General features: G+C 36.4%; 2 protein-coding genes across 2 annotated transcripts in view; one reads left to right on the top strand and one right to left on the bottom strand.

Moving 5' to 3' along the window:
- The window catches only part of LOC138933905 (growth factor receptor-bound protein 14), a 375,103-nt gene extending 353,181 nt beyond the window's left edge, over positions 1-21,922 (bottom strand). Inside the window, exon 1 of the mRNA XM_070297102.1 lies at positions 21,904-21,922. The gene's annotated coding sequence lies outside the window, so the exon portion shown is untranslated. The remainder of the gene's footprint in view (positions 1-21,903) is intronic.
- On the top strand, positions 1,536-23,699 carry LOC138934339 (uncharacterized). The gene is made up of 4 exons (XM_070297963.1): positions 1,536-1,928; positions 3,591-3,735; positions 23,082-23,200; positions 23,449-23,699. The coding sequence occupies exons 1-4, from the start codon at positions 1,568-1,570 to the stop codon at positions 23,697-23,699; spliced, it is 876 nt and encodes a 291-aa protein (XP_070154064.1). The 5' UTR covers positions 1,536-1,567.
- Positions 23,700-25,505: the final 1,806 nt, after the last annotated feature.

Below are 25,505 nucleotides of genomic sequence, written 5' to 3'. Positions count from 1 at the left end.
CGAGAGAGGCGTGAAGAGGATCCCCGGGTACTGCCGGTCTTCCGCGGTGAATGAGAGAGGATCTTTAAAGTTTTACTCGTCGAGGAGTGACAGCCCGCCCCCCCCCCCCCCGTTAATCCGTTTCAGTCATTTCGTATATGTACTTGGGGTGTGTCTATCGGCCCGACAATAGTGCTTCGAAACTGCGAATCGACGACGGGGAGAATTCGAAAGAAATCGCCGATTCGAGAAGGGAGTATTGGCGAAATGTTTACATAAAAGGCGAAAATAGAGATTGTCGTGTGATTATTGAAAAACGGATAAACGTTATTTAAAACGACTAGACGATATTAAATTATTTCAAGCAGGGATCGTAGCCGATATCAATGTATTTTGTGAGGTGAAGTGAATGTGAAAAAAAAAAAAAAAAAAAATAACTACATAAGCAGAGAAGTCGAAAAGAGCGTACAATATATTCATACATGGCGTTTTAATTAGCGATAGATAGACTCCACCCGTCTGACGGGAGAGGCTTCTTAAATTCGGGTCTCGCCTCTGATAGGGGATTCCCGAGAGTGGCCATTTCTCTCACGGGCCAACAGAGTCCGTTTGATTCTCGAAACGAGGGTAGCAGGGATCATCTCCGGATCACTTTTATGCTTTTTATGATTCAGTACTGGTGGAACATCTTCTTTTCGGACTATAATACGGTATACGGGGGGAAGAAAGGGTCGACGAAAAGTGTGCGAAATTGTTGGGCGGATTTTTAACGCGAAATTTTCCCCGACGACGAAATATTTTCAAGCGACTCCTTGATATTCCGGTCTCGGTGAGCCCGGTAAATTTGCGTCGCGGAGACCCCTCCCCCCCCCCCCTCCCCCCGTTCTCTTCTCAATCCCGGCGAGTTTCCCGAAACGAGGTCTTGCGTGTTCGACGGATACAAAATACACGAAACACTTGCTCCTGTAATATTCAAAAGGGCCGGTAGAGGGGGACGCGCCACGACGATGCGACACCTTGGGAGTAAAGAGGTAAACTTTTAGTCGTCGGTACACTTATAGCGTACATACGGAAATTGGGAGAAATAGTATATTTCAGATCCCTCTCTCTCTCTCTCTAACTCTCTCTTACGCAAGTAAAAATATGCGAGAGAAGATTCGATCAAAATATAATTAGCTAAGAATATTAAGAAGACTGTGAGTGAATATCTACTGAGTAAGAGCGGGAGATGAAAATTAACATAAGAATCTTTGGAAGATGAGTTTTTCTTTCAACACGTGTATAAATGCAAGAGGACAGATTAAAGAAGGCAAAAGTAACGGGAAATAATTCTGCGCTTAAATAAAGCGAAATACACAAAAGGGAGAGAGAGAGAGAGAGAGAGAGAGAGAGAGAGAGAAGAGAATATTTCTTAATATAAAAACGGACGGATCCCGTGTCGTCCAAAGGCGATTCGCTCGCGTACATAGACAGAGGATCTCGTTAACGGAGCTCGAAGTGAAGGGGCAAGAAGTGGGGCAGGCATAGGGGTGGCGGCTGCGTCGTCGGGGGGGTGGAAACGCGCGAGCGTCTTGCCGGGCGTCCCGGGATGCAGGATCGCGATGAATTTTACAGAACTCTCTGCTCGTCGGAGACCCTGCGCTCCGGCAAGAGGGGCTTCTTCCACGATTTCAGTGTGTCCGTGATACGGAGCGCGGGAGCGACCTGGACATCCGAGATATTCGGCCGAATCGAGGACGACGCGAGTCGGGTGAGGGCGATCTTTGCGGACGCGAAGATACGGGACGTCGTGGTCGACACGCTCTCGAGGGTTAAGCCCCTTTACAGGGACAAGGACGCCGTTATTTCTAAACGCAGACGACTCGAGGGATACCAGCTAGCCGCCATCGGCCAATACGACAAGGCTCTCCTGCTGTTCAGTCAGGCCGTTCTGCGTGCACCTCAACCAGGTGTCGCTCACAAATGCCAATGGAACGCCAATTATCCGAGTAGCGATTGTCTCCGATGATCGATATCCGAACGTGTAAACATCAGGATTTTTTTTTTTTTTTTTTTAAATTAAAATGAGTGTTCTGGATCAATGAAATTATGCGAATAACATATTTTATTACTCGGAATAATTGGCGTCTTATTGTGTAGATTAAAAGTAATTATTTGGACGAATTGTTAGCAAACGATTAGTGAAACTATATATAGTTTTGTACGAGCTAATTAGAACGCAATGCATTTAATTATCATGTATATATATATACACAGGGTGTCCCATTTTAAAGGACCCACTCAAATATCTCAGAAACACTGCGTTAAATCGAAAAATGTTTCAAACAAAAGTTGTGTGGCTTCAAGAGGGCCATAAGATGGTGACAATTATTTGACTTTGGAAAATCATTTGAAGGTCATGTGAAGGTCAACTTTAAAATCTTAAATAGAAACCCCCATTTTTTATTTAGTATTCTTGTAGCTTGCCTCGAGAGCCTTCCAAAACACTATAATAAACTATTTTTTATTAAGCACTTTTTGAGTTATTTTATATTTTAATCTGACATACTTTGATATAAAAAATTAAATATCTCGTAAAATATTTAGTTTTCGATAATCTTACTGTAATACTTCTATGTACAGACTAATGAGATAAATCAATTAGTAATTAAAAAAAAATTGTTTTTAAGAAAATTATTTACAATGTATTTTTTTAAACAATTATTTGTTTTTTTTTTGGCACTAATTAATTTGTCTCATTATTCTGTACATAGTAGTATTACGGTAAAATTATCGAAAACTGAATATTTTACGAAATATTTTATTTTTTATATCAAAATCTGTCAGATTATAAAATATAAAATAACTCAAAAAGTACTTAATGAAAAAATACTTTATTAAAGTGTTTTGGAAAGCTCTCGATGTCAGCTACAAGAATACTAAATAAAAAATGGGGGTTTCCGTTTAAGATTTTAAAGTTGACCTTCGCATGACCTTCAAATGATTTTCCAACGTCAAATCATTATCACCATCTTATTGCACCTTTGAAGGCACACAACTTTTGTTTGAAACATTTTTCGATTTAACGCAGTGTTTCTAAGATATTTGAGTGAGTTCTTTAAAATGGGACACGCTGTATATATAATTATTATTTATTACAATATAATATGATATATAAATACTATATACATTTATACTTGATTTAATTGTTAATTGCTTAATTCAATTGTTAATTATTAATTAATTTAAATATATCAAAGCAACGATATTTAACGATATATTTACGTTGCATCTTTTCTAAAATTAAAATTTCTATAAATTACACAGATTTCTAAAATATATGTTTGGCGAGTCTCGATCGTAGGCACCGCGCCAGATGCACGACTAGAATAAATAGTTCGCTCAACTTCTGCTTCTGTTCTCGCATCCTGCCAACATGCATCAATCGGTCGAAAGACTTCCGCATTTTCATGGCTTCATTGGCTTTGTGTCGATAAATTGTTCGCTCGACGGTAATCGATGTACAAAAAGAGAGAGAGAGAGAGAGAGAGAGAGAGAGAGAGAGAGAGAGAGCTCGAGGCCGGATAGCAATATTTTCCCAAATAACACGATATCGACGACATATGTTTCAGATAAGAGCAAGACGGTCGATCAGGGCATGTCATTGCCCCTGGCGCTCTTGGGGAGAGCCGAGATCTTTATGGCTCTCAAGGAGCACCATTTCGCGTTGGAGGATCTGCGATTGGCCGCCGAGTACGATTTGCCGGATAAATCGATGTAAGTATTCGTATCTGTATGAAACCTCAATTTTGCGAGTGCTAAAACAGGTCGTCTGCGCATAGTAATAATCAGGGTTGGGAAGTAACGCGTTACTTGTAACGTCGTTACCGTTACAGTTACTTTTTTTCGATCGTTACTTTTTTCTGTTTGTAACGGTAACGGTAACGTCGTTACATTTTTATAGTAACGGTAACGAATTAGCCCTTACCTTTATCGTTATTTTTTGATTCTTTATTAACTTATATCTATTCAATAGATGTATTTTTTGAAAAATATTTTGTAGCCTTCTATCATAGGCTGCATTCTGATAGTCACTGCCAGTACTGAAAATCTATAGTTACGTAATTTATAGATTTTACAACACTGATAGCGAATATTGGAATATACTCTTAATAATATCGATATTTCTCTTATCAATATTTAAAAACAATGTTTGATAAAAATTTTCGACAAAATTGAAATTTGTAAATTACAATTTAAATTCCTATAAAGATAAGTGTATTAAAATGTAAAGATATTAACATAAAAAATTAGAATCATTAAACAAGTTTAATATAAAAAAAACGCTTGCTATATAGAGACTAATTTAGAGTTTTTTATTGTAACATAGATTATTACATTTAATATTGATTATCAAATAATTTTATAATCTAATAGCTTATTTTAGCATTACAAAAAAAAAAAACAACGAAAAAGTGACGAATCGTTACTTTCCAAGTAACGGTAACGGTAACGCGTTACTTTTATAGAGTAACGTCCCCAACCCTGGTAATAATAAAGGAGACGTTGAAATCATGGCTACAAAATTATTTTCAAAATGCTTCAACGAGATGAAAAAATATGGGAAACTTGGAATGTTCTCAAAAATTTCTCTTGTATCTGAAAAAAAGAAATCAGGGTGTTCTCGTGAAATTTTATTGGGATTCGGGAATTTTTTTTTTTTTTTTTTTTTAAATTCTCTTTTCGATAATTTTGCTCGTATACATAGGGGGTAAGAAGACAAGTTGTAAATTATGTGTTTAAAATATATAACGAACATATGTATCTATCTCTCTGTTTATATATTAAATGTTTCAACGAAATATTAAATGAGCAATAAATACTTTTTATTGTAAATTTTAATTATAAAGAGGACGAAAATGTTATGCAAATGAGAGATATTGATCTTACGAAAACTATTCAGCTTTCTTTTTCAGTACATTTGCAAATCTGACATTTAAAACTTCAGACGCTTTATGTTTTTTTCCTTTGCAGAAGTGAAAAACTTTAGAAAAAGCATACAATGAAGAAACCTATCTGAGATATTCTCTTCACTTGGAATTTTGAATGAGAATACTTGGAAGAGATCAGGGAATTTGTTTACATGATTTGAATAGACAGCCTGGTTCAAGAAATTCGATTCTAAATTAAAATAATATCTGCCCGTTTTCTCAGGCTGACAATGAAGTTATAAACGACGCCGCTTCTTCTCAGAAAGAAGCTCGCTAATTCCCGAAGTCGGTTTTGCGATCCCGTCAAATTTCACAAACAGATCGCGATTATTATTATTATTATTTTTTTTTTCATACGGGATTTACGATACGCGCTCTTTCGCTCTCACGGCGGCCGCTTCCGGCTGTTATCTATAATTTTCGCGAGTTTTCCGCATACATTCGATGAATTTAATCGCGGATATGTATGAGCCCGGGCGTACGCCCGTCCAGGTCCACCGACAGCTTCGAGCCCCGATATAACATAGCGGGGTGGGGGAAAGGGAAGGGGGTGGAAGGGGCAAAGAGAGGGTATACTTCCTAAAATATTCAGAAGGGATGGGCACTTACCGGGACGTCGACGGCGAACGAAACTAGACTCCGGTTTTAGTCTATTCTCTCTCTCTCTCTCTCTGCGGTAACAGCCGCTAGGGTTAACCTCGTGAAACCAGCCGTACGGCTACATGAGCGTTCCTTTGAGTAGATGAACAATAAACATTTAATGCGGCGCTTTTGAGATCGGGCTGGCTCGATCGAAAGGCGAGTTACTTTAAATTAGTAGCGAAGGAAGATTTAATCGTGATTTTTTTTTTTTTTTTTAAGTTTTGCTCGTTTCGATACACTGGGCCTGATAAGATGAGATTTGAGACTTTCGAAAATCGCACGGATTGACTAAGATCGTAAAACTCGTAATCTCCCATGCGTTAACAAACTACTTGCTATTCGAATTTTCAAGAATGACAAACGATCGTAAGCATGAGAGTTATATTGACATTTGTTACGCGAGGAACACTGCACGTTTAACGTGAGATTTTCCACGATAAGGAGGAGGTGAAACTTAACGAGTCTCGCGCCATCTCTTTCGGTGAAACAGGATTAATTTGAATTAAATAGATTTTATTTTGAGCAACATGAACGCGGGCAATCTTTTAAGGATGTATGTGTCATATATGAAAACATTGATAAAAGCAATGAAAATTTCTCATAATTCTCTTAATGGTTTGGAAATTATTTAAGTTTAAAGTTAGTATTGATTCTTATGGTAATTCGGGTATTGTAGCACTTATTGACAAATTTGACAAGGAAAAAAAACATTGTCAACGAAATAAAAATGTTCACATATATTAAGAAAACTCTAATAAATATTTGTGCTTCATTTAAATTACTCGTTTAAAAGTTATTTATTAAAAATTATATAAAAATATTCTCTCTCTTTCGTGTTTTTTTTTTTTTTTTTTTTTTTTTTCCTTACAGTTGATTTCAGGGGATATTCACGATCAACAGTTTTTGTCGTAAACTCTTTTACAAAGACGTTAAAAACCATATTATTTTGTGATACTTTAATTCTTCTTATTTTTCCGGATTTATTTATTTGATCTTTCAAACAATATAAACATGTTTTTTTTTTTAATTTTGACAGTTTTTTTGTTACTATTATACAGCCAAAACATCCTTAACTCATCATCTTCATGTTGTATCTCGAATCGGGAAAAGATACGAATCAGCTGATTAGCTGTCACGTACTAAATATTTGCAACACCCCGTACGTGATGCGCGTTCGAGGCGCTGTTGCGGGTTAAACCGCCATTATTACACCAGAGGAGAATATCATAAAATTCCCCACGGCCAAATAACAACGAGGATAATTTTCTCTACTTTGGATAAAAATCAGCGAGATTAATAATATATGCTAATACCTATAAAAAAAATAATGAAAAAGAAGAAAGTTCGTTATCTTTTCTAAATAATTTAGCAAACTTTTTTTTTTTTACCCAGAAGGAATTTCTTTTTAACATTCTCGGAGTCTTTTCATATTAACCTTACACAACGCGATCTTTTAATAAAAAAATCTTTAAAAATTTAAATAACAGAAGAATAATAAATTTTAATCGGGTATTATCGAAGGATAACATAAAGCTTTTAAATATTATTAAGGCTTTAAATATTATTTAGGTGGAGGGGAAATTTTTTTGATTAATAAGAACGATTAAGTAAAACGATAGATATAGATACTGTGAAATATCCGAAAGGTTCTTTAAGGCTTGAAAAGAAGTTTTGTATTTTTCATATATTATTTCTGCACGATTACGTTATAATTCGATTGTATCTGGCGGAGTTTCCGAAATTTCAGTTTTGCTTTAACGATATGCATTCCTCGGCTTATCGATACAGACAAGCATAGTTATCATTGCGTCATTCACATAGAGACGGGTAAGCCGCGCTCGTCACGTGGTCGATGGTCAATGGATGTTGTGCGGAATCGCGCGATAATATAAACAATATGCAAACCGAGAGCGGGGTAGCTATTCTGTCAATTAAAATCGCAACTGAATTAATGACGGATAAATGCAGACATGACGGATTACGCGGAATAGATTTTACCGATCCACTAGGTATCCGTCCCGTATTGCAAACGGCGTTATGCGTTTCGCTAGTATATGGAGGTACGTTCTAATTATTGTATAATTATTACAATTATCGACGGATACTCGGAATTCTCAAACGCTCGGTTGAATCATTAGAAAGCTGGCATGCACATCAGTGATTGAATATTATCGAAACCGATTATGTCCAATCGCATCTTCCCTTGGAAAAAAAAAAAAATATATATATATATATATATATATATATATATATATATATATATATATACAGGGCGTCCCATTTTAAAGGACCCACTCAAATATCTCAGAAACGCTGAGTTAAATCGAAAAATGTTTCAAACAAAAGTTGTGTGGCTTCAAGGGGGCCATAAGATGGTGACAATGATTTGACCTTGGAAAATCATTTGAAGGTCATGTGAAGGTCAACTTTAGAATCTTAAATAGAAACCCTCATTTTTTATTTAGTATTCTTGTAGCTTGCCTCGAGAGCCTTCCAAAACACTATAATAAACTATTTTTTATTAAGTACTTTTTGAGTTATTTTATATTTTAATCTGACATACTTTGATATAAAAAATTAATTATCTCGTAAAATATTTAGTTTTTGATAATCTTACCGTAATACTTCTATGTACAGAATAATGAGATAAATCAATTAGTAATTAAAAAAAAATTGTTTTTAAGAAAATTATTTACAATGTATTTTTTTAAACAATTATTTGTTTTAATGAAAACAAATAATTTGTACTTAGTAAAAAAATACTTTATTATAGTGTTTAGGAAAGCTCTCGATGTCAGCTACAAGAATACGAAATAAAAAATGGGGGTTTCTATTTAAGATTTTAAAGTTGACCTTCACATGACCTTCAAATGATTTTCCAAGGTCAAATCATTGTCACCATCTTATGGCCCCCTTGAAGCCACACAACATTTTTCGATTTAACGCAGTGTTTTTGAGATATTTGAGTGGGTTTTTTAAAATAGGACACCCTGTATATATATGTATTTTATAATATATATATTTATTTATATTAATTTATTTATACGCATACATTTTTATATGTATAATTTGTTTTATATTTTATATTAATATATTATTTATTTATTATAATAAATAAATAAATTATTTGTTATAATAAATTTATATATATATCCATTTATATTAATTTATTTATATGTATAAAGATATATATATATATATATATATATATATATATATATATGAATTAAAAATTTATATGAATAAAAAATGCAATATATGGAGAGAGAATGCATATAATATACTATGTAACGATAGAAATTATGGGGTTATTCTCACGGAGAGATTGCAATGTCTGGTTGTGAAACGATGTGTTCTATCCTCTCTCTCTCTCTGTCTCTCTGTCTCTGTCTCTCTCTCTCTCTCTCTCTCTCTCTCTCTCTCTCTCTCTCTCTCTCTCTCTCTCTCTCTCTCTATCTATCTATCTATCTATCTCTTTCGCTCTCGCTTTTCCTCTGCCGCAAAATATGCGGATTTTTACGCGAATCGCTCCCGTAAACAAAATAAATGATATTTTGCGAAGGGAAGGGACGCGCCGCCGCATCGCTCGGTCACATTGCAAAATAATGTTTTGCAGGGATGACACGTCGGGGAAACACGTTTTGCTTTATCACGAGGTAATAGTCATTGTGTTTTATGCGAGTGTAATTGCGAGGGAGATATTTCGCGAGAACAAAGGCAGAGGGAAAGCGAAGGCAGGATTCCACGGACCCGTGACAAATATCATTTTATAGCCATTTTTATGCCTCGCTCGTTTTTATCCATAGAATGCCCATAGTTAAGAGCCGCAAGTGGGAGGAGGTGAAAGTTAAAACGGAAATGAACAAAATGCGCCGCGTCGAATTTTAAATCGAGCCAAGTGATACGTAAGATAATGCGTTCTCTCTTCTCGTCAAAGTGAGATACAAATGTACGATCAACGATGCGACACGTCTTTGAATTTTTCAAAAATATCCTTGCAATCATTCACAATTGAAACGTCAAGTGTATCCAAAGTTATGTATCGTATTGTATATTATTTGCGTTTAAATTGTCAAACGATTGATAAATTGAAGAGAAGAGAAAGAAATAATCAGATTGATACGATCGAATTAAGCGCGATTCTTGAAACGAATAAAATCGGGGGGGAAAAGAAAAACGCGATCGTTGTTGAAGAAAAAATACTCGAGGAGAAATTCCTAGATTTCTCCCTTCGCGTTTTTCACGCTCAACGGTTGAGAAATTTGCCGGACGCAACTCGCACTCTCCTATCTAGAAGAGAAGGATAGAGATTGACCAGATACGAGATCGAGCCATCAGCTGGAGATGGAAGCTCCCCGCTCCTTCCTCCTCACCTACCCCCCCCCTCCATTCCTCTCATCCCTCTCTGAGCTTTCTCGTCGGAGTCGTGCGAAATTAGATCGGCCCCCGATCTTCTCGCGGAGGCAATCCGCGACTGGATAAATCGTGGATACGAGCCACCGGTCGCAATGAACCTGGTTTTCTCCTCGAGATTCCTGAACGGACCCGAGTTCTCTCGCTCGGAGAAAAAGAGGCAGATGTTGAACACGATCAGGGGAAGAGAGGAGAGGGGAGAGAAGGGGCGAGAAGACGAGCCGAGCGAGAGAATCTCGTACGTTCGCTCGTCACTTCGGCAAGAAGAATTGCTCCTCGAGCCCGGTCTGAGGGCACGGTTCATGCAAGGGTTTTGATCCAGATTACGGCGATGTTCGTAGGATAAGCGACACGATGGGTGTGACACGACACGATTATCGGGATAAACATACACGCGGGAAAATCTGAAGGAATGTTTCGCATCCGCGAAATTTTGTCCGTCATGTTAAGGATGGTCTTGGCTGTACAATAGTACTAGAGAGCTGTCAAAATTTTGGAAAAGAGATATTTTTTACGTTTATATTGTTTAAAGCAGAGATGTGTGAAAATTAGAAACTTGCACATTGCTTGCTCATCATTTTATTTTACAAAGCTTTAAGCTGTTTTAAGCATGCGGTTCTTTCGATTTTTGCTTTTTCATAGAGGAAGCTTTGTGAACGAAATAAAAAGGTTAGGTTAAGGCTAGGTTAGGCTAAGAAAGCAATATCCTATTAAGGTTAAGGCTAGGTTAGGCTAAGAAAGCAATATGCTATTTTCTAATTTACACACTTTTTTATTTTTATATAATCGTTATAGATTATACATGTAAAAAAATTTAATTCGATATCTCAAATTTTCCGAAAGTTACAGCGTTTATAGACATTTCTCAAAAAATTCAAAATTTTATAAAAAATAAGTGTTTTGGAAAGCTCTCGATGTCAGCTATAAGAATACTAAATAAAAAATGGGGGTTTCCATTTAAGATTTTAAAGTTGACCTTCACATGACCTTCAAATGATTTTCCAAGGTCAAATCATTGTCACCATCTTATGGCCCCCTTGAAACCAAACAACTTTTGTCTGAAACATTTTTCTCTTTCGGGCTTGGTTTTTGAGATATTTGCCTGAGGAGATTAAAATGGGACACCCTGTATATATATATATATATATATATATATATATATATATATATATACATATATATATATACAGGGTGTCCCATTTTAATCTCCTCAGGCAAATATCTCAAAAACCATATATATATATACATATATATATATATATATATTTTTGTAACGAGAAATCTATTGCTAAAGATATTTGTACGGGATTAATGTATATGCAATTATTCGCAATTATATATTGTCAAATGGATAATCACGTACGGATGTCATTATTTTATCAAATAATAGTCTCTTGATTTTTTTTCGTAAATTATATAAATTAAAAGTTCCCCCTCCGGTATTTTATTATTCCTTCGATAAAGAAAGAGAGAGAGAGAGAGGGGGGGGGGCGAGAGAAACGGGCCTCGGGCTTTGATCGCGGACAATGCGGAAAAGAGATTTAATTATCGAAATAAAGAGGGAGCGAATGGAGGAAGAGATGAGACGAAGAGTCTCCGTGCTCGAGATGACGGAAAGATTCTCGTCGTCGTTACGGGGATACAATTTATTAAGCGGGCTAGCTAAAGCGTAAAAACGCATTAGATTTATTGCTCGGGGAATTCACAAGAATAAAAAAAAAAAAAAAAAAAAAACGCTCGTACGCCGCGTCGCGGACTATCCAAGATAGTCGTGTTGAATTAATGCTACCAGGGTGAAACTTGGCTCCTCCCCCTCCCCCCCACCCCTCCCCACCCCCACCCCTCCACCCAGCGTTTGACCCTTAAACATCGGGTAATCCTGCCGCGAAAGCTTTAAATGTCTGAAATCTTGCGAATCGCGATCCGTGTCGCCGAGAGATAGAGCGACACAATGGCGATTTTTATTAATCTTAGAGATTACTTTTCGCAATCGAAGGCGCGCGAGAAAGCACGTTGAGAAGATATTTAAAGGACGATATTTTAAGAAAGAGAAGGAGAGACATTTTTGAAGGATTAGAGTGTCTCTTTTAACGAGGGATTTAAATCGAGGGATGGGAATTCATTAGACGTCATTCGTTTGCTCGACGTAAGACTTTTTGAACGAAAAAAGAATAAAAATATGATTTTATATAAATTAAATATGTTAATTTATATCATAAGGCTATGTATTGAACTGAGTGCACTCACGTGAACGATCACGGGGAAAAAAATCGATATGCCACCGGGCAATCGCAAAACATTCTCTCCAAAATCTATCCCCAACAAGAAGATCCCCACGTGGCAAGGTGACGCGTCGCGTTTCCAAAAAGCGGAAGCTCTATGGGCGTCGGCGCAATCTCACGGGAGTGGATTGGCCGTCGATGGGAATTCGAGCGTAGAGAGAGAGAGAGAGAGAGAGAGAGAGAGAGAGAGAGAGAGAGAGAGAGAGGGCACCTTTGGCCAAGCTAATTAATGAAGTAATCGACGTAACTCCCACCTCGATTCTCCTGCTTTGCTTAGTCACGACTGTGAAGTGGTCTTGTTTCGACGTCGCCGACGCGGCTAGACTGCCGTCTAGCATCGCCGTGTGCATCCCAATGACTCGACATTATATCCGTTGATCAGACAACTCCCCTCCCCCCCCCCCCGCCCCCGCAATTAACAAGTTCGCGGTTACGCCGCTTCGGTTTCCATCCAAATTCACAGGATATGGATACGAAATAATGTGGATAAAGAAAGGGAGGATCCTAAAAATTTTTCGCCAAAATGAAAAAACAAAAACGTAAGCGGGATGTCCGACCACCCCTGGAAAAACATGGGAAACTTGAAATTATCAGGGATTTCTTTTGTACCTGGAGACATCAGGCAATTCTCATCCGGAATTTTATCCGGACTCGGGGAATTTTTTTAAAAAATTCTTCGACAATTTTGCTCTTACATTGTAAGCGGTCGGTCATAATTCAAGTGAATTATGTGTGTCAAGGATATATTATAAATATGTAATCCGTCTCTGTTATATACTGTATCTCTTTATATACAGGGTGTTCCAGGTCAGGTTAATGAAACTTTGGGGTCTTATAGAAAATTGAATTTGGAACAAAAAAGTTCCTATAAACGTAAGTCCGAAAACGGCTTCGTTAAAAAGTGACAGCTAATAAACTTCGAAAAATGTTTTTTTGATGATTTTTAAAAATAACTTTAAAACCCTTTATTCATTGGAAAAAAAGTAACGAAATAAATTTAATGGATAATTAAATAACAAACTAAATTACACCAATGTCATTTAATTCTGATAAAACGTTCAAAAGAAAATAAGGTGAAAACAACGAAAGAAGCAGAAACTTGGAAAAAAAACCATCTTTCGATGGTCTTTGTGTAAACACTACATTCGTAGTGTAAATATTGCAAATGCAAACATAAAAATGTTCTTATTAAATTTCGATCATAATTAATTATACTTATATAGAGTTTATTAGCTATAACTTTTTAACGAAGCGTTTCCGGAACCTATGTTTCTAGGAACTTTTTTATTCCAAATTCAATTTCCTAGAGTCTATCAATTTCCTAGACTCTCAAGTTTCATTGATCTGACCTGGAACACCCTTTATATTCAATATTTTGTTAAAATATTGAATATATGTAGTATACATTCTTTATTGTAATTTTTAGTCATTAGAATTTCGCATTAAAAAAGCATACAATGAAAAAACTTATTTTAGAAAATACATCGAAAAAAGATGTTTTAAAATTTTATTATATTCTTTCTATTACTTGGAATTTTGAGCAAAAAATACCTGGAAGATCAGGGCAATTTTAGGGAATTAAAAAAAAAAAAATTCGTTTAGACACTCCGGTAAGATTTCTTCGAATTCATTTACGCGTTTCCGGAACCTATATTTCTAAGAACTTTTTTGTTCCAAATTCAATTTTCCTATAGTCTGTCAATTTCCTAGACTCTCAAGTTTCATTGATCTGACTTGGAACACCCTTTATATTCAATATTTTGTTAAAATATTGAATATATGTAGTATACATTCTTTATTGTAATTTTTAGTCATTAGAATTTCGCATTAAAAGAGCATACAATGAAAAAACTTATTTTAGAAAATACATCGAAAAAAGATCTTTTAAAATTTTATTATATTCTTTCTATTACTTGGAATTTTGAGCAAAAAATACCCGGAAGATCAGGGCAATTTTAGAGAATTAAAAAAAAAAAAAAATTCGATTTCTTCGAATTCATTTACGAGTTTCACTACTACAGCTGTTATATCGAGGAGCTGTATCCAGGAATCGGTGCCATGAGTCTTTTCGCATACCACGTGACATTTCACGCGTCTCCGCGCGCGAGAGGTCGCTCCTCGTTTTCGCGCCCATTCGTTGCGGCATTAGTATTATTATATTAATTGTTATATAGCGGAGGGGATTACACTCGCCCATCGTGCATTCGACGCGAATATAATAAAATGGGAATCGGTCGGCCGATATATCATCCGCGTAACGAAGAATAATCGGATACGTTGTAATTAACGGTGCGCGCGCGCGCGCTTTTCGTAGATCTTCGTATCGTATCGCGGCGAGGGTGGTGGGAGAAGAGAGAGAGAGAGAGAGAGAGGGGGGGAAGGCAGATACGTTTGCGAAAAGCGGGAGAAAATCCGGAGAGGTGGCCGATGGCTATGCCTCCTCCCGTCGATGTAGCCGGACCGCAGAGAAAATAGCTGCCGGATCGACCATATTTCTATCCGAGCTGGAAAGAGAAACGTCGCATGCTATTGTACAAACGCTACCTGGCCCCAGGCTGGATTATTTTTGCGGACTATGTTTCGACATTGATACCGACATCGAGCGATCCGACGCAAATAATGTTCTCTCTCGAACAGGCAATTTGTACAAATGTACCGGGAAATCGATCAAGCGATATTATTTAACGTCGAGAGAGAGAGAGAGAGAGAGAGAGAGAGAGAGAGAGAGAGAGAGAGAGAGGAGAAATATATATAATGAGAGAAATTTTTTCGACTTTGAATTCGTTTCATAATTTATAATCCGATGAGATCATTTCTGTCGCACACAAAATTTGACAGATAATAATATAGCGCTATTATTGTTAAGGATTTGTTTTTACCAGCCTATTTCGAAAGAGACATCAGAGATTAATAAAGTGATTCTAAATAAGTGCGAAAATTTTAGGAGATGATTTTTTGTCGAAAATTAGGGGGGGGGGGAGGGTCTTTCGTATAAAGATATACTTGTATATCTCTTCCTAAGAAGTTACATATTAGTGGAAAATGTTCACCAAAATTTCATTTTTTTAACTTATCCAGAATTTGAGAAAAAAAATAAAACCCTAATTTTCCTCCAAAGAGGAAAATTTTCCTTTGGAAGAAAATTAGGTTCTTATTCTTTTTTCTCAAATTCTGGACAGGTTAAAAAAATGAAATTTGATAAACATTTTCCACTAGTAAAAAGGATGCTCATTAATATTTTTTTAATCTTGCGGTATCGTTATAAGGAGATGAAATTAGCAACCCCTATTCAATTTTATATTAAAACTTTTTAATAAGCCAGAATCTGATCATTTAAAAATATGTCTTAGAAAGCTTAATTCCTTTAGAAACTTTTTTATTTCTTTTATTTTTTTCGTAAAATCAAGTTTCCAAAAAAAAAAAAATGCTAAACGACATAGGTTTTGAATTATGAGAAATTGAATTTTTGAATAAAAAAGGCAAAAATTCCATCAAATTTCATTTTTTTTAACTTGTCTAAAATTTGAGAGAAAAAAATATAAATCTAGTTTTCACCTTCCCTTTTGGAGGAGTCTTCACGGAGGGATTATATATTTACATGAAAGACTCCCCTTAATTTTCGACAAAGAATCATCTCCTAAAATTTTTCGCGCTTATTTAAAATCACCCTGTATATTCAAGTGTTTTTCTTTTTGTAGAGGCCATGTTTAGTTTCAACTATATTATTAGATAAAATTCCCCGAGATAAATAGAAATATATCCTCGTGCGTTATAATCGAATATGCGCTTTCATCGCGACATATTTAATCTGATCCCCGTCTTATCTCGCGTGTATACACGAGAGATGAATATGTTCTCTATATCAGATAAAGAGAGGGGCTCGGAATCAGACATGCACGCAGGGTGAATGAGCAACGTCCTCTCTTAATCTCGCGATTACAATGCCGGTCCTGCCCTCATTATCCATACAGATGCGAAGGGGTATTCTCAAGAAGATGGCTCATTCTCCCAATCTCCTCCTACCGGCGTATCTCACTTATCTAAATGAATGTGTACACAGAATCTTGGAACCCTCTTCTTTGGAGACATAATTTCTTATGAAAATATTCTATTCTGCAATTTTCGTCTCTCTCATATTTTTTTTCATCAAGAATCATGTTGCTTTACGGTTATATCATAACTTTTGTCGTACTTTGCACAGATAAGACTATTTTTAAGAATGTAGATGAAAATATTTTCATTTCGTATTGATAAAATACAGGGTGTCCTACACCACCCGTACACCCCTTTTCTTTCAAAAACTAAGCATATTAGAGAAAAACAAAAGAGTTTCGAAGAAAAATTGTATGGTTTGGAGGGGAACATAAGATGGTGTCATTGGTTTGACCTTGGATGGCATCGTTAAGGTCAAGTCAAGGACACCTTTAATTTTTTAAATGGAACCTCCTACTTTTCATTACATATTTTTGTAGCTTATCTCGAGAGCTTTCCAAAACACTATAATAAAGTATTTTTTCATTAAATACTTTTTAAGTTATCTTATATTTTAATTTGACATATTTTGATATAAAAAATAAAATATTTCGTAAAATATTTAGTTTTCAATAATCTTACCGTAACACTTTTATGTACAGAATAATGAGACAAATCAATTAGCGTAAAAAAAAAACGTAATTGTTTAAAAAAATACATTGCAAATAATTTTCTTAAAAACAATTTTTTTTTATACTAATTGATTTGTCTCATTATTCTGTATATAAAAGTATTACGGTAAGATTATCGAAAATTAAATATTTTACGAGATATTTAATTTTTTATATCAAAATATGTCAGATTAAAATACAAAATAACTCAAAAAGTACTTAATGAAAAAATACTTTATTATAGTATTTTGGAAAGCTCTCGACATAAGCTATGAGAATATGCAATAAAAAATAGGGAGTTCCGTTTAAGAAATTAAAGGTGTCCTTGACTTGATCTTAACGATGCCATCCAAGGTCAAATCAATGACACCATCTTATGTTCCCCTCAAAACCATACAATTTTTATTGAAAACGTTTTTCTCTAAAATGGTTAGTTTTTTGAAAGAAGAGGGGTGTACGGGTGGTCTAGGACACCCTGTATATTCATAAAATTATAAATATATTAATAAAATATATTCATTTTATATGGATATTTCGATTAATTGATAGTTGTAGTAAAATAGATGTAAAGTAATTGTAGAGATAAATAATTTAATTCGAGTTATAGAGTGAACTGTTCGAACACTGCTTATACATATAAGAAACGAAATGCGAAGGAGCGAGAAAATGACTATTCACCTCCAGCGACATTTAATATTGTGATAAGGAAGAGCAACAGTACTATCAGTGTCGTCGATTAATCTTGCGAGAATATTGCTCCCTTCAGAACGATGTCTGATGTCGCGACGCATTAAAATTCAAATTTAATTCATTCTGGCTTTTTTTTTTTTTTTTTTGAGAGCGTCTGTTAATATTTTTAATACGTTTATGCTCCTCAAAATTCGCTAATGACGAAACTCGTAAAAGGATCAATTGAAAATTTAAACGGTCTTCGATCACGGCTTTAATTAGGTGATCTCCCTCACGCTGATAGCCCCTGATGCTCGTGCTCGTTTTTCGATGAAAATTTTCCATCGTTTTTCTCCGTACAAATATCTGCTTCGCGTAATTTGTATCTTTTTTTTTTCCTCCAAAACCACAAGGAAACTAGTTTTCAATGATCGATATCGAGAAATCGATGGCAGCTGCGACTTTCAAACCGTAATATAATGCCGCGGTCGAAAAAGGTCACCTCAATTAGCCTTAAGGGTTTCTTACGAAGCTCGCGATTAGAGTTTAAACCGGCCGCGAGACCACACGATATATACATATATATACAGGGTGGCCCCGAACGTTCCAGCCAGACTTTGAGATCTTATAGGACATTTAATTCTGAATAAAAAATTTCCTATAAACATGGATCGAGAAATGCTTTCTTAAGAAGTTATCGCTCAAAAATCTCTGAAATCGTGATTATTTTACACATTTTTCCAAATATCATGGAAAATGTGCGTCTTTTAACAAAAAGTACCGAAACAAAAGTTGTAGAAAATTAAATTATCTTTCAAATGAGATCAAAATGATTGTTGTACGTTCCATAGATTTTGATATAACCAGTTTCAAACAGGTACAAAAACTGCTTTTATTACTTATTGTTAGATCGATTAAAATTGAATCAGGAGGAAATCCGTAAAGCGACTAGATCGATCATTACTCGATGCCTAAAGTGTATTGCAGCTAGGGAGAGTGGGGCATTTTGAGAACAGTTAGTTTTTTCACGTCATTATTCATTTTCTACTATTACGTGCTATTTTAGTTTAAAAAAATTTATTTTATGTTCATAAAAGAAAAAGATTTTTATTTTTTATTTTTATCGTTTTTTTTCAAGAAATTTATTAAGTTTTATTTTCTTTTTATTTCATTCTCTTTTCACCTTTTCCTCTTCCCTTGCATCAGAGATTTCTGAGCGATAACTTCTTAAGGAAGCATTTTTCGAGCCATATTTATAGGAAATTTTTTGTTCAGAATTAAATTTCCTATAAGATCTCAAAGTCTGGCTGGAACGTTCGGGGCCACCCTGTATATATAATATATATAATACTACGGCAATTCCGGTTCATGCGGACAAAGTGTACCGTTTAAACAGACTGCCACGCTCACCGCGAACCACGGTAAGAAATTTAATATCCGCGTCCACAAGGATTATTTAAAATGCCCGCTGGCAATGTTATCGATAAAAAAGTTCGTCAAGTAAACCGTACACCCTTGTACACCCTTCACGTCAACCCAGGATTGCTCAGAGTTTTGATAGGCAACCTTGCCTTTTTCCGATAGATTTTTCAAGAATAATATCAAAACTATATCTATATAAAATTATTTACGGCATTTATCAATTATTTATTAATTTTTTACGTAAAAAATGTCAAACTATCTTTACGTGAATATGAAATGTAAATTACACGATGGATATTATAAATAAAAATTACACGCGACAATTTACACGTTTCAATTACAAATTTCTAATGGAATAATCTCATTGTCAGAGGAAAAATTTCTTTAAAGATTTATTTAAATTTTAACAAAAAAGGACAATGATATTTATATTATAGTTTGATCAGGATATTGAACGAAGTCGAATACGTCGCACGAGATTATGCGAAATTGTCTCTCGCTTGCGGTTGTTTTGAGGATGCCATTACGGTGACGCAAATATACGGTCGAGACTATTTTTCTATCGGTCAAGCGAAGCGTCTTTCGGAGCGTCAACAAGATGGGTGTCGCCAAAGTGAAGACGTGATGAGTTCCAATCGATTGCCAGTTGTCATTCGCATAATTCGTAGCTGCTCCACTCATCCATCGAACAAAGCGTGCGCGCCTAACGTGTGTACGTTGCGAGAGAAGCGCGGAAAAAAAGACGAGGAAAGAGGGAGAGAGAGAGAGAGAGAGAGTGGGAGAAGAAGAGAGAGAAGGAATCAATAAAAGCATTTACTCTGCCCTCAAAAGAACGGGTGGTGGAAGGAGGAGAGCAGAAGGAGAGGGCAGTCGGACCGAAAGAGCGAATAGGGTGGCGATAATGAACAGGAGGAGCCGATGAGAAAGATGAAGAGAGAAAGAGGGAGACAGAGACAGGCTTCCAGTATCAGAGGACACAGTGATGCGGGGAAAGAGGGAACAAGAGGACGAACGCGCGCGCCGGACCCGGTTTGATTTCATCCGATAGATTCGCAATAACAGTGCAAATTATTATTCCGCTCTCGTCCACATCGATCGATATGTCGCTCTCGATCCTATATATTGCATGGCTATGATCTGAAAACCGACACCGCCGACCTTCCCTACCGAGTAATCCCGCTTGGAATTAACCCAGGCAAAGCAGGACGGTTGACAGAGGTGGGAGACGATGAAGAGACAGAAAGAGAAAGAGAGAGAGAGAGAGAGAGAGAGAGAGAGAGAGAGACAGAAATTCCCAAAGTGAGTGTTCATGAAGCAGAAAAATATCGACAGATTGAGCGCGCGCACACGCATACACACACACACACACATATATGTGCAAAGAACGACGCTTTTAATAACCGATAATATTTAACGTGCGCCGAATTCAATTTATAGGAATAACAGAACTACGCTGTTTCTCCTCCATCGTCGAGATTTGACAATCGTCGAAGGGGGTGAGTGGAGGAGGAGGGAGGAGGGGTGAAGGGGCGATTCTGCGGCGGTCGCAAAAATCGCGAAAATGTAACACCGGCGCCTCGCCGGTCCGTTCTTTCCTACGAGCGATGCAAAAAAAAAAAAAAAAAAAAAAATTCTCCCCGGTTTATTTGCCGACAATAGATACCGCCCGAAATCGTCGGCATATATCGGCGTTATTTAGCCCCCCCCCCCCCCCCGAACATCGCCGATATTACGTCATTGCGACGAGCCGGGAAAATCGGCGAGCGCGCTTCTTTGACATTTCAATGACTCTCTCTCTCTCTCTCTCTCTCTCTCTCTCTCTCTCTCTCTCTCTCTCTCTCTCTCTCCGTGAAAAATTGTAACTCGAACGAGTGAACTCTTCGAGAGAAAATTGTTTGCAAGATCTACCAGTAATATTCTTTTCATTATTTTACGATACAAATACGCGCAATGACATTTAATTTTTAATCTGACTTCGAAATGGATTCAATTTGAAAAAATTTCGAGAGCTCGATTACAGAGATACGCAATCCGATAATATCCTATCGTGTGTAGCTCTCTATTGTAATATTTTCTATAATTATTAACTAGAAGCGATATATGCGTAAAATGCGACACGCGACACCGTGGAATCCGCACGGGCGAGTGAATGGTATCGTATCGTATCGCATCCGTGTATCGCAAAGTGTACGCGCGAATTTATCCCGATACAACCGTCGTTACAATAGCGGGATGAGTGACGGTGCGCTCTGACGTTCCAAGCCAGAAAAATATTGAAAAATTGACGGACGACGCGCTGCTACGGGCCTGTTGCTCTCTGTGTGCGGTGTTTAATAATGGATAATATTTGATACCAGATCCGCCCGTGGGCGGATATCATCGGTGCCCATTCGTCAGCGCCATTCGCCCCGCGCGCGCGAGAAACAATTTTATAGCAAAAATAAAAAATATAATAAAATAACCCCTCTCGGAATCTATTAAACCGCATCTCCCGTAGATTAAAAAAATTTTGCATCAATATATATATATATTCGTCAAACATATTTATTGTACCGTTTTATATTACATGTAATATGTATATGTGCTGTAGATTTAAAACACTGAATGGATATTGGGAGAGAATTCTTTTTTTAACGAAGAATATAGATTTCTGTAAGAGAGAAAATTTGGGAAAAGGTTTTAACGGAGACAAGAAAGTGGAGCAAATACAATAGATTTCCAGCGATAAAATAGCACAGCTACCAGTCTGTTTTTTTTTTGTTTTTTTTTTTTCATAGCGAGAAGTCACGTTCATATTTTCTTTTTTAATGATGTTATAATACATATTGATTTTTTTTTAAGTTCTATTTCGCCCGATTTACCCAATGATTTTGATCTACTCACCCGATCTTATTTCTTTGTCGACGTTCTTCTGAAGACTAAATCACATTATCGTGAAATAACGATAAGTGATTAATTATTCGTAGCATCGAGTCTTAATCGAGCGGATATATTTTATACCGTCATTATCATAGGCATATATTTATCGCAGTCGTGTTATTCGTAGCGGAAGAGTGTGTCCCTGGCGCAAGAGCGGAATAATTTTCTCGGCATCGAGATAATAAATTATCCTTGGAAGCGGAGAATAGCGTACGATCTCGGGCAGAGTTGCAGTTTCGCGAGTCATCTTCAACAATAATTCTCGCGTTCGCGTCGAAGAGCCCTTCGAAAAGATTTAGTATAAGTCAAAAAAAAAAAAAAAAAAAAAATCGCTCGTTCGCCATTTTTTTTCGCAGAATATAATGAATATTTTTAAATTCTTATATTTTATTCAGATTTTTTTTCCCTCATTATTCAAGCGTGTTTTAAAAATATATATGCAATATTGTTTTTAATATGGCAGCATTTTTTTTTTTTTTTTTTTTTTTGTAAAGCATATCCGATGAAAATTTACAATTGTCCGCGGAGCTTTTCAATTATGAATATTCATTACGTACATATGGTATATATAGGTATCTCTCAAGTCCCTGTCTATCGATCTTTGAATACACGTATATCTTTGAATACATATGCGATGATCTTTGGATAGTGCTCACGTCAAACATTCTATCATATAGATTGCTGTACACCGAATATGTATTTCGTGTATACCGAAGGAGGATATCTCTCTCTCTCTCTCTCTCTCTCTGGTAGTCGCGAAACTCTGTAGTATTTGCGTGTACTTCGCGAAACTCGAGAAGATAGTAATTTGAAGCTCCCGTCGAGGGCTTTGGCGAGCGAGTGTTTATTCCGGAAGTGCGTATCGCGCTATCAGCGAAGCGCCGCGTCGGGATACATAAGCGGAATATTCATAACGCTCTTGCGCCTTCTCACCATTCGTTGCAAATGACTTGCAAATGTTTCGCTAATTACAATACAGAGCCTCGTGCGAGAAGCTCCGCTTAAACTCGGCTAATGAGTGATACGAGACGGAGAAACGGAGAGCGACGGAGATGAATGACGCAGAGTGAATGACCGATCATTGGATCTCTGTATTTATTTATTTATGTTTTTTTATTTTTTTTTTTTTATTTTCATTACAGGCAGGAGCTTCGGCGAAAGAGGGAGGAATGCGAATGTTTCTTGAGAGTCAACGAGAAATCTCTAATGCCGATCGATACCGTTGACAAGGTGGCTCGATTAATCTTAAACGAAGAAAAAGGTACGTTGCATTTTTAGAGTGCATATATATATATATTTATTTATTTATCGAATTTTTAATAGAAATTGGTTGCAAATCTCACTTTCTTAAACTTATATACATTTAAAATAATTATTATATATATATTAATAATTATATATTTTATTTTAATAATAATTATCTTAGACATATCATATATATTTGAACTTATATATTTAAAGAGGATTGTATACGTATAGTGTGCACGTGTGTATACGCCTTAATTTCAGATAATATTAGAAATTTGAAAATAGCTCAAATCACCCGTGATGTCCAACTTGGTATTATATTTAAATTATTGATTATCCTCGAAACGATGAAACCATATTCTAACACATTATCGAAAGTCGTACTCAACCAGGATATTGTTAAGACGTGTAATGTTATCGTGAACGCGATCGCAAGTGTAATCAGCGGGGATAACGAGAGGTTAGCTAGGCAAGATTGGCGTCAATATCGTTACCGGCGTGCTCACGTATGAGAGAGAGAGAGAGAGAGAGAGAGTGCGCGCGCGTGCGCGCGCGATGAATGAGGCATGTATTCTTCGCAGAAATTCTCCTTCGCGCGCGCAGTGACTTGCGAACGATATCGAGTTTCGCCCCGTTTCGTCGTCATCGTCGTCATCGTCGTCATCGTTATAAGAGTCGTCGTGGTATTGTCGGCGAAAATCCTATTCACCGGCGTGGCGGCAAGCGCGATTCCCGCGTCGCACAAAAGCTACCGCCGTCCCCTCGTCCCCTCTGCCCCCACTCCTCGGCGGCCCGCGAAATATGTGATTCGCGAAGCCCGGCTTAAGACCCGCGCCGTGACGTCGTGTAAACTTACATTCTCACCGTCCCCAATTCGCATTTCTCCGCCAGCTACTCTCTGGATAGATTTTATGTTACTTCCCCCCCCCCCAAACCACGTCTTTCCTTCCGCCATTTTTCGCCACGGCATCTTCTCCCCTCCACCTCCTCCCTTCTTCTTCTCCTCCTCCTCCTCCTCTTCGCTCTCGCGCGATTTAACCGCGATCAGAGTGAAGTATTCATCGGCTCTCTGAAGATATGTCAATCGCGAAAATTGCGACAATTTATCAGGAACGATTGTTGCGCGGTCTTGATAAAAATGATATTTATACAGTACAATGGTAGGGCGTACAAAAAGAAGAGAAAAGGAGTTTGAAAAATTACCGGTGTATCTCGCTCGAATCAGGAAGCGCCGAACAGTCTACTTCTCTCGAGTGTTTGATAAAGATTTGGTAACGCTTTATCCCAAGATCTCAAAATATAGCGGATTCGAGTGACTCATTTCCACGATTCTAGAAAGTGCTGATGTTCAAAAAATTTTCTAAAAATTCATGCACATTTTTGTCTGAATTTTCAGATCTGGGTGTCCGAGAGAAATTTCAGACAATCTGTCTTAATGATCAGAGTGGTTCTTTTTTTTTTACAGTTCAGAAGAGTCTGAAAATTGAAGTGTGTCCGAAAATTGAGAGATGTTCGAAAATTCAGACATTGTGTCTGCAAAATTATCTAAAACTTTAGATACATTTTAATCTGAATTTTCAGATCTGGGTGTCCGAGAGAAATTTCAGACAATCTGTATTAATCATTAGAGACATTTCTCAGAAAGTTTAGAGAAGTACAGGGTGTCCCATTTTAAAGGACCCACTCAAATATCTCAGAAACACTGCGTTAAATCGCAAAATGTTTCAAACAAAAGTTGTGTGGCTTCAAGGGGGCCATTAGATGGTGACAATGATTTGACCTTGGAAAATTATTTGAAGGTCATGTAAAGGTCAACTTTAAAATCTTAAATAGAAACCCCCATTTTTTATTTAGTATTCTTGTAGCTGACATCGAGACCTTTCCAAAACACTATAATAAAGTATTTTTTATTAAGTATTTTTTAAGTTATTTTATATTTCATAATCTGACATCTTTTGATATAAAAAATTAATTATCTCATAAAGTTAGTTTTTGATAATCGTACCGTAATACTTTTATGTACAGAATAATGATACAAATCAATTAGTATAAAAAAATAATAGTTTTTAAAAAAATTATTTGATGTATTTTTTTAAACAATTATTTGTTTTTTTTTGCACTAATTGATTTGTCTCATTATTCTGTACATAAAAGTATTACGGTAAGATTATCAAAAACTAACTATTTTATGAGATATTTAATTTTTTATATCAAAAGATGTCAGATTATAAAATATAAAATAACTCAAAAAGTACTTAATAAAAAATAGTTTATTATAGTGTTTTGGAAGGCTCTCGAGGCAAGCTACAAGAATACTA

This window comes from Polyergus mexicanus, unplaced genomic scaffold (genome assembly GCF_030449975.1).
Source record: "Polyergus mexicanus isolate NDT 795.1 unplaced genomic scaffold, iyPolMexi1.0 SCAF_6, whole genome shotgun sequence".
Lineage (NCBI taxonomy): Eukaryota > Metazoa > Arthropoda > Insecta > Hymenoptera > Formicidae > Polyergus > Polyergus mexicanus.
Note: the sequence above shows the minus strand (reverse complement) of the source record. Positions and strands in the feature narration are given on the sequence as shown.